We start from the raw sequence: 10,737 nt of genomic DNA on the forward strand, positions 1-10,737 counted from the left end.
CAACCAAAGATCTTTTAAAGGTTTCATTTATATATATTATATATTACTTGGTTTTATCCCTCGTATTAACTAGGTTGTTTTACATTTTTCATTTTTTAATATTTATATTTTGGATTTTAGTTTTCTTTATTGTAGGAAAGTTAATAATATACTTAGGGTTTGATGATTAAAGGGTTTCACAAATAATGATGTAACACCCACAAATTTTAGGTCCAAATTTGACAAGTTTTTAAAGCTAAAGGACCAAAAATATTTATGAGATAAGTAATGGGAAGAAATGAGAGAAAGAAAAGAAAGAATTATATGTTAGGGGAATAAGTAAGGAAACTTCATCCCACATGGAAAGTGGGAAAGAAATGAAAGCACTTTATAAAGAAGAAGTTTTCCATGGTAGTTCTTATGTGGCTAACCACTCTCACTAGTCCTAGCGGAGGGTGCGAGCACCCGACGCGCACGCGCACGGGCTCGGGCTACCTTTAGCCATTTTCCGCTGCAAACTTTGATAAATTGACAAAAGTGGTACCAACTGTGAGTCACACGCCTAGGCCCGAAGGCGGGGTGTGACAGGTTGGTATCAGAGCCATCGGTTTTAGCGAATTAAGTATTTGATAAAAGCACTTAGGCTTTAACCAATATAAGTGCATGAAAGTACAGATAAGATATATATGCATTTGATGAAATCTTAGAGATAGAAACTAATAGTTACCTCCTATTTCTCGTCTATAGCATGTCGAAAAGAGGAAATTCAAATGTTGTCGTTAATAGTGGACCCTCAAGGAATACGAGAGGGAGATTGAAGAAAAACGTTGAAAATGAGGAAGTAAATACTACCCCTCCTGCTGGTGATCAATTCGTGAGAAAGGATGATATGAAAGAAATGATTGCAAAAGGAATCGCTGAAGTTTTTACAGCTATGCTCGAGACTATGAGGAAGAAAGAAACGTCGAGCAATGAGAAATCTAACAAATCTAAGAGGCACGAGGAAGAAGAACATGTCAGCTCTAATGCTGATAGTGATTATGAGGAAAAGAAAACCAAGAAACAGAAGACTAAGAAGGGCTGTAGTTATAAGACATATCAGACGTTTAAACCTAAAGAATTCCATGGAAGCGATGGTGTTATTGCTGCACTGGGATGGCTTGAAGAAATAGAAGCCAGTAATGTTATCAGAGAAATAAGCAATTCAATATTCCTCTCAATCGTTCAAAGGTGAAGCTCTGTAATGGTGGAATACTCTTATACAAGCTAAGGGTAGATTAAACATGTACAAGCTTAGTTGGGAAGAATTCAAGGATCTCGTAATCAGGAAGTTTTGCCCGATGAATGAAAAAGATGAAATTCAAATCAAGTTTCTAAACCATAGGGTCGTTGGGACAAATCTTAAGGACTATAATACTAAGTTCTTGGAATATTGTAGAATAGTACCACATTTGGTAACGCCGGAAAATAATAAAGTCACTCGTTATATCTGGGGTTTGCCAAAGGAGATTAGAGATATGGTCAGATCGTCTCTACCTCAAACTATTGATTCAGCCATGGAATTGGCTGGTTATATGATGAATGGGTTAATCAGAACTCGTGAAGAGGAAAGGAAAGAGAATGTGTTCAAGAAGGAAGTTGCGTTTAAGAGGAATGATAGGGGAAACAAGAAACCATATCGTAGAGAGAAGAAGAACTCTCAGTCACTGGTTCCATTGTGTAAAATATGCAACCGAAGACATATTGGGAAGTGCAAGTTCAATCAGTCAGTCACCTGTACTAATTGTAAACAAGTAGGTCATGCAACAACGGATTGTTGGAAGAATAAGATTGCCTGTTATGGATGTGGAGAGATGGGACATTTTCAAAATGAATGTCCGAAGAAGAAGACTGGAGGAGAAGGTGCAAGTGGTAGTGGCACCAAGAATGAAGGTAGAAAGGGAAATGCATGTGTTTTTGTGCACAACACCGAGAAGGCAGCTGAAATGCCGGAAGTCATAACCGGTACGTTTCTCGTTAATAATGTTTATGCAAGGGTTTTATTCGACTCAGGTGCAAACCAAAGTTTCATAGATAAGAAATTTTGTGATCTATTAAATGAACCCCTGGTTAAGTTAGATAAATCACTCATAGTTGAAACGACTGACGGTAATTTAGGTAGAATATCTGAAGTCTTGAAGTAGGGCAAAATTCTATTAGTAGGACATGTCATATCTGTCTAGTTGTTACCTATGACATTGGTAGGCTTTGATATTGTCTTAGTTATGGACTGGTTATCCGATAACCAAGCCCGCATCTTATGCGATAAGAAAGCAATCGAAATTTGTACAAATGGGAAGACAATCCAAATTGCTGGAGACAAAGATGCAGGTCATGTTAGCTTAATCTCGATGATTAAAGCTAATAATTGTTTGCGCAAAGGATGTCTAGCTTTCATGGTGTATGTGACAGAAGGACCTAAAGAGAAGAAATTAGAAGACGTGCCAATTGTTTTAGAATTTTCTGATGTTTTCCCAGAAGAATTACCAGGAATACCACCGGAGCGTGATGTTGAATTTAGAATAGACTTGGTACCTGGAACCGCTCCAATAGCCAAATCTCCGTATAGACTAGCTCCAACAGAGATGAAAGAATTAAAGAACCAGTTAGACAAACTATTAGAGATCGGATTTATAAGACCAAGTTCTTCACCTTGGGGAGCTCCGATCTTATTTGTGAAAAAGAAAGACGGTTCGATGAGAATGTGCATCGATTACCGTGAGTTAAACAAAGTAATAATAAAAAATAAGTAACCGCTCCCAAGAATCGATGATTTGTTTGATCAGCTACAAGGAGCAAGTTGTTTTTCAAAGATCGATTTACATTCAGGTTGTCATCAATTAAAAGTCCAAGAAAAAGATAATCTAAAGACCGCATTTAGAACCAGATATGGACATTTTGAAATCACAGTCATGCCATTTGGACTTACAAATGCTCCCGCAGCTTTCATGGATATGATGAACAGAATTTGTAAGCCTTATTTAGATAAATTTGTAATCGTATTCATCGATGATATACTTATTAATTCTAAATCGGAAGAAGATCATAAAGTTCATCTTAGAATATTGCTTGAATTACTTCGAAACGAGAAATTGTATGCTAAATTTTCTAAATGTGAATTTTGGCTTCATGAGGTACAATTTCTTGGTCATGTTATTAACGCAAATGGAATTCAAGTAGATCCCGCCAAGATTGAAGCGATAGCTAAATGGGAAATTCCTAGATAGCCAACCGAAGTTTGAAGTTTCTTAGGATTGGCCGGATACTATAGAAGATTTATCGAGAATTTCTCCCATATAGCAGTTCCCTTAACCTCTCTAACTCGAAAGAATGTTAAGTATGAATGGGGAACCAAACAACAAGAAGCATTTGACTTACTCAAACAAAAGCTAACTAATACTGGCCTTGCCAGAAGTACAGAAGACTTTGTTGTATTTAGTGATGCATCTCATTCAGGTGTGGGTTGCGTACTAATGCAAAGAAACAAGTTATAGCTTATGCTTCTCATCAATTGAAGGTACACGAAAAGAATTTTACAACTCATGATTTAGAATTGGGTGCCATAAATTTTGCCTTGAAATTATGGAGACACTATTATATGGAGTTAAGTTTATCGTGTACACTGATCATAAAAGCTTAAAGCACATCTTTGATTAGAAAGAACTTAACATGCGTCAGAGAAGATGGATGGAACTTTTAATGATTACGATTGTGAAATCATCTATCATGAAGGAAAGGCAAATCTAGTAGCTGACACATTGAGTCGCAAAGAACATGAAAAACCCAAGAGAGTTAGAGCCTTAAGACTGGAATTACAAATAGATTTAATTAAACAAATCAAGGAGGCTCAGAAGAAAGCAATAAAAGAAAATCAAATCTCCGAAGAAAAACGTAATGGTACAATCGACTCTTTAGTCAAAGGAGATGATGACATACTCAGACTTGGAAACAGAATCTGGGTACCGAAGATTGATGACTTACGTGAAAGGATTATGAGTGAAGCTCATCAATCAAAGTATATGATGCATCTTGGTAGTGATAAAATGTATCAAAATCTTAAGCCTAACTACTGGTGGAACGGGATGAAGAAGGATATTGCTCTGTTCGTAGCCAAATGTTTAACATGTTTACAAGTTAAAACTGAGCATCAGAAACCTTTGGGTTTGCTTCAACAACCTGAATTACCTGTTTGGAAATGGGAGATGATAACAATGGATTTTATTACAAAACTCCCGAAGACTACCCATCAGCATAACGCTATTTGGGTCATCATCGATAGGTTAACTAAATCTGCTCATTTCATACCCATCAATGAATTATATTCCATGGATAGATTGGCAAGACTATATGTAAACAATATTGTATCATTACATGGTGTGCCATTATCTATCATATCTGATCGGGACAGTAGATTTACGTCTCATTTCTGGAAAAGTTTCCAACAAGCGTTAGGAACTCAATTGAATCTTAGCATTGCTTATCATCCTCAAACAGATGGGCAGAGTGAAAGAACAATTCAAATGCTTGAAGATATGCTCCGAGCTTGTGTGATTGATCTAGGAGGAAGTTGGGATGATCATCTTTCTTTAATGGAATTCTCGTATAATAATACTTATCACACGAGTATTCAGGCTACACCATTTGAAGCATTATATGGACGAAAATGTAGAACACTGGTATGTTGGTCTGAAACTGGAGATAATCAAATGTCTGGGCCAGAAATAGTTCAAGAAACAACGGATAAGATACTACAAATCCGTGAACGACATAAAACAGTAAGAGATCGACAAAAGAATTATGTTGATGTTCGCCGTAAGCCTTTAGAATTCCAAGTAGGCGTTAAAGTTTTGTTAAAGGTTTCACCATGGAAAGGTGTTGTACGATTCGGCAAGAAAGGAAAATTAAGTCCTCGTTTCGTTGGACCATTTGAAGTGTTAGAATGAATTGGTACTGTAGCTTATCGCTTACGATTGCCAGAAGAAATGAAAGGCATACATGATGTATTTCATGTTTCTAACTTACGAAAGTGTCTAGTTGACGAAACTTTAGCTATGCCTTTAAAGGATGTTGAAATCAACGAAAATTTAAAATTTGTAGAACAACCTCTACAAGTTGAAGATTTCCAAGTTAAGAGACTTAAACGACGAAAGCTAAAGTTAGTCAAAATAAGGTGGAACTCCCGAAGAGGACCAGAGTTTACTTAGGAATTAGAATCGGAAATGAGAAAGAAATATCCACATCTGTTTTAGCGAATCTCGAGGACAAGATTCATTTCAAGGTGGGGAGGATGTAACACCCACAAAGTTTAGGTCCAAATTTTACAAGTTTATAAAGATAAAGGACCAAAAATATTTATAAGATAAGTAACGGGAAGAAATGAGAGAAAGAAAAGAAAGCATTATATGTTAGGGGAATAAGTAAGGAAACTTCATCCCACATGGAAAGTGGGGAAGAAATGAAAGCACTTTATAAAGAAGGAGTTTTCCATGGTAATGTTCTTATATGGCTAACAACTCTCACTAGTCCTAGCGGAGGGTGCGAGGCACCCGACGCGCACGTGCACGGACTCGGACTCGGACACGGACTCGGACTCGGGTGACGGGCAATGGGCGTAATGTGGCGTTTTGATGGCGCACTTTGCACTTCGCACGCTCGCATCACCGCGAGCCGCATATGGGCCGCTTTAGTATTTTTGAACTATGATCAAAATATGACAAGCTACCAAAGACCAGGGACTGAAACTGAAAATTTAGCACCTTCGCGATACGCGAAGATGACAGGGAAGGCAACTTCTCGATACGCGAAGATGCATGAAGTAACCTAATCTGGTGCTAACACGTGGCAGGCCTAGTGGTTGACTCAGCAAAGCTATTGAGCAACTTCGCGATACGCGAAGGAATATAATAATAATTGCGGCTACATTTGTCCTTCGTGCATCGCAAAGCAACTACGCGATACGCGAAGATGCACAGATTTTTCCTATAAATAACCGACCATGGGATGAAGTTCCCATCACATCACACTCACATCATACACACTTCGTGCCAAAATCCCGTCATTTCCGATACGCTCGTTGTCTAGAATTACATGCAAGTAGGAGTGTTGCCCACGTGAAATTTAAGCATTTCATAGATAAGCTATATAAGGTATGGGTTCTGCCCGATTATTTTATTATATATGGCTTAGACCCTAGTTAGGGGTATAGTCTATACCTTGATCAGATAATAAGTGAAATGTAGCTTTCATAAGATAAGGTTATGAATAAAATATTATTCTTTATTATAAAGATATTTCTTATGAATGAAGAAATGGGATATATATACGTTTCTTCATGATGAAGAAACGTATTATATAAATGTTTTATAAAATGAAATGAATATCAAGGTAAAGGGTATGCAAATAGACTTAAGGTCTATAGCTAAATTGTAGATCTAGTTATTTATAAAATGTTATTCTCGTACTATAGGTCCGGGATAAAGATCAGGCAATTATCAGTGAGACACATTGATTATAAGGTGAATACGTTAAACCTTTTTATAGTGTGAAATGTTTTATGAGGTGAATACGTCTACGTACTGTCTTTTTGAAAAGATATTTACTCTTATAAACTATGGACTGTTATCCATATGTAAAGAGTTATGAAAGTATTTGCATGAGGATTGGTTCAAATCCTCTAAAACGTTTTGATGTAAGGTAGTACTAAACACTCAGGATAAAATACACATGTGTCTGGATCCTTACATATATGTACTGAAGTGGGCACACTACAAACATATTAACCATGAGGCAAGTGACTGTCTCTAGGGCGAGTGAAGTCCGATTATGTGGTTTGTGCGTATGTTTAGTTCCGATGAGATGGGATTGAGACCCACTGAGTCATTGAACAGTATCGGTGTTGTGTCATTACGAATTGTGAACGTTTTATTGAGTCAGCGAATTCACCAGCATATAGCTGACGTATTTTCAAATTGTTTTCATGTAACCAAGAGTAAGGTATAGAGAAGAATATGCCAGTGGAGATAGAAGATCACTAGACATAGAATGCAGCTGGTGGCTCAGCTAATTTTGTAGTGATATATATATATATATATATATATGTATATATATATATATAAACTTGTTTTTAAACAAGTAATTTTGTATAATATACAAGGGTGTTTAATTCCCTTTGTTATGAAAATGAATATTTTAAATTGACAATTTCCGCTGCAAACTTTGATAAATTGACAAAAGTGGTATCAACTGTGAGTCATACGCCTAGGCCCGAAGGCGGGGTGTGACATATGATATGTTATAACCCGTTTAAAAGCTATCTGGATTTGGTAATCAATGACCCGTTTTTTTTACTATAAAATTGTTTCTTAATTATAAATAATATTTTTTTAAAATCGTATATTAACTTTTAGTATATCCCAATTTTATAAAATTTTCATATCAAATATTTAATAAGATTAATTTTTAACTTAGTGAGATGTTATAACTTATTTAAGAGCTTTCTGGGTTTGGTGAGACCCATACCCGTAAATTCGGGTCAAATGCATGAAAATCCTCCATTTACAAATAAAGTAATCTGGTGGCTTGTGAGAATTTAGAGAGCAGCCGAATAGCTTTTAAAATTTTTGTTTATATGCATTATAGATAGATAGATGATATGAAATGGTATCACGTGGATTTGGAAAACTGAGAACTTTGAAAAAAAAATTAGATTCATGTATATCAAATAATTTAACTATTAATATCACATTAGCAAACATATGTAATACTTGCGCATCAGGTTCTACCTTAACTAAAAATAATGGAAGAATTTACTGAAAAAATAACTCCTTCTAATGAAATCATAAATGAAACATTTAATTTGGAAAATTATATAATAACTAGGTTAGATCTCGTGTTACACACAGGTGAAAATATATAAAACTTCACACACATATATATATATGTGTGTGTGTGTTATATACATTTTAATGAATTGTAAACGGCATATAATCTAACATTATTAATTTAAGGTGTCACGTTGTTGTTTTAATTAAAAAATCCAACATACAAAGAAAAACAGAGATAAATAACAATTTAAAACATATTTCTAACTTATACCATGAAATAAAAAAAAGACCTATTAATTAAAACTTCATCATGTACTGAAATCATATGTTGTAAGCTATGAATCGTAAACATGTAGATGTTGTAACATAAGTTGTGTGCTATAAAAACTATTTTTATTGAAATTATAAAACATAAAAAATGCTACAAATATAAATATAACAATGATATATAACAATTATAATTTTGATTAAACAGTTTAATAAAGCAACAATAAAATACAAACTTTGTGACTTAAACCACCATTTCAATCCAAACATCCATACATCTAGTCCAAACGTTCATAAATAATTTCCCAAAATCCAAAAAAAAAATAATAATAAAGTCTCAAAATTTTAGAAAATAACAATGAAGACAATTAATTGCCTTTGTTACTCAATAAATGGTGATTATAACCATTTATTTTGAAACATTCTCCAACTTAGTAGTTAATGTTTAAAGTTAAATTATTTATTTTGAAACATTCTCCAACCTAGTTAAATGACATGTGAAAAAAATATGTTCCTTTAATAGTATAGTAAGATTTTTGTAAACTTTAATTAGAGAAAGAATAATAGTAGACAAATATGGATTTCTCATAATGTTTTAATAATAGAAATTATATATCAAAATATAAAATTATACCAGGAAGATATACAAAAAAACTTCCTTTTATTTATTTCTAAAATAATAATTTCAATTTTTATAAAACTTTACAAATGTTAAAGAGACACGGCTTCACTTTAATAAATATGAAATAATTTCTAATTAATTATTACCGTTCAATACTATAAAACTATATGATAATTGTTTTTTTTTTTCTTTTTGATAAATAATCCTACGGCATACTATATTTTAGGTGTATTTTTTTTTCAAAAGATTTTTTATTAAACTTTTGTTTGCAATATAATATATAAGATTCATTAATAGTTTGTATGTTATAGATAGATAAGAAACCTTTTTTCTTTTAATGAACAACTGATAATTAACCATAAAATAAATTATAACAAACTTATGATCACAAAAGGAAACAATTATAAAACAAATTATAGCTTACTTTCGATCACAAAAGGAAACAATTACTCAATGAACATGCATTAAGAATCTCGAAAAGTTTTAAGTTTTTAATTTTGTTTCAAGTATTCTAAACCATCCAATTTCAATCAAGAATTTGCATATATGATGAACAGATGATAAAAAAACTCTTGATGTAAGTAAAACAACTTTTGTGCAAACCTAATTGATAAGTGGCAAAACCATATATAATAATATATAATGCATATGTATGTATGATGTACGTATGGTGGATATAAACGCCAGGAGATGGTTAGATTAATTACCTCTAAACGAATATAGCAAACTCAATCGGATATAGTTGGCATGCGAAACTGAGACATCTAGCTGCTATGAAGTTTCTTCAAACGATGTCAGCTTATGATGATGTGATCCAACTTTAAAAGCAACTCGTGCTGATAGTGTTGTGAAACAAGCCTAATAGTCAAACATGTGAAAAAGAGATGTAGGGAGAGAGATGAATGTAACGCCCATTAATTTTTCGATTTAAAGATTTAAAGCTTGTAAAGTATGTATATTTCTCGGGATTTAACTGACATTTCTCGGAAGCCTTCTCGTCATCCCGGTACGTTAAATCCTTAACTTTACTTCAAGTTGCCATATCTTTCAAATTTGAGGGGCTAGGATGAAACATTTTTATATTATGACATAATACTTAAAACCCTAACTCCCCCCCCCCAAGCAGTCCGATCGGCAGACTCCCCAGCCCCCCCCCCCCCTTGTGATTTTCTTTTGTGCAGCCAAGGTTAAGGCATAAAACTTCAATTCAAGGTTAGTTTTATGTTTCCCTAAGTTTTTTACACCTTAATTGATCTTGATATCACGCGTATTGATCGTTAAATTGCGTGTTGTAGGCTTACCGGTTGGCTGTCAATTATAACCTTTTCGGGACTGTTTTGGTTGAGGATTTTGCACCAAAATCCTCCTAGGTATGTCTAGTATATCATACTTAAAAATCATGTTCATTGGTGTTCGTTAGATTGGTCAACTAGTTGTAGTTTGAAAGATTGTGTTCGGTTGACTAGAATTGTTGATTGTTGCGTTTAACGTGAGGGTTGAAGTGATTATCGACCAATTCAGCTCGGGTGAACTTGGTTTGATGTACGGGCTGTTGAAAAATTATTTTTATAAGTTATGGGGCTGAATTGGTTGTTGGTTACTCAAACGGGTCGGTACAACGCGCAATTGCGTTTATTGAATAGTTGGTGCGTTGTACTTGCGAATTACCGACCCATTTGACTCGTGTAGCGTCGTGTGGACTTGTTGGCTGTGAATTCATCATATTGGGTCCACACGGGGCTGAGTTGGATGTTAATGGCCTAAAAGACTCTTAAACGCGCGTGTTAGTGTCACCTAGTGCTTCCGGGGGTAAATTGGGAATTCTTAATTCCTGGGAGTATCTAAGGGTCGTGTTGGTGAATGTACGGCCCATGGGCTGTTATGATTGAGTTTGATGAGGTCGAGGCTTTAGGTAACTCAAACCATGTTAGAATATCTCGTAGGATAAACGAGTCCTTTCGATGTCGTTGGTAATGTTTGTATGTAAACCGACAGGTGTTGGAGTTT

At 34.7% G+C, this 10,737-nt stretch overlaps 1 protein-coding gene across 1 annotated transcript; it reads left to right on the forward strand.

Moving 5' to 3' along the window:
- Window positions 1–1,262: 1,262 nt before the first annotated feature.
- Window positions 1,263–6,563, forward strand: LOC143545013 (uncharacterized). Its single transcript, XM_077036974.1, has 4 exons — window positions 1,263–2,127; window positions 2,224–2,661; window positions 3,751–4,033; window positions 6,485–6,563. The coding sequence occupies exons 1-4, from the start codon at window positions 1,263–1,265 to the stop codon at window positions 6,561–6,563; spliced, it is 1,665 nt and encodes a 554-aa protein (XP_076893089.1).
- The last annotated feature ends 4,174 nt before the right edge of the window (window positions 6,564–10,737 follow it).

The sequence above is a fragment of the Bidens hawaiensis genome, unplaced genomic scaffold (assembly GCF_021521415.1).
Source record: "Bidens hawaiensis isolate Kalapana, Puna unplaced genomic scaffold, B.hawaiensis_p1.1 tig00013806_1, whole genome shotgun sequence".
NCBI lineage: Eukaryota > Viridiplantae > Streptophyta > Magnoliopsida > Asterales > Asteraceae > Bidens > Bidens hawaiensis.

What these genes read in the sequence shown, in the direction of transcription:
- LOC143545013 (XM_077036974.1), top strand. Translation starts at nt 1,263, where the DNA reads ATGTACAAGCTTAGTTGGGAAGAATTCAAGGATCTCGTAATCAGGAAG. An exon ending in CATAGTTGAAACGACTGACG is followed by an intron (nt 2,128 to 2,223) that starts GTAATTTAGGTA and finishes TGACATTGGTAG; the next exon opens with GCTTTGATATTGTCTTAGTT. An exon ending in AGTGAAGCTCATCAATCAAA is followed by an intron (nt 4,034 to 6,484) that starts GTATATGATGCA and finishes CTCGTACTATAG; the next exon opens with GTCCGGGATAAAGATCAGGC.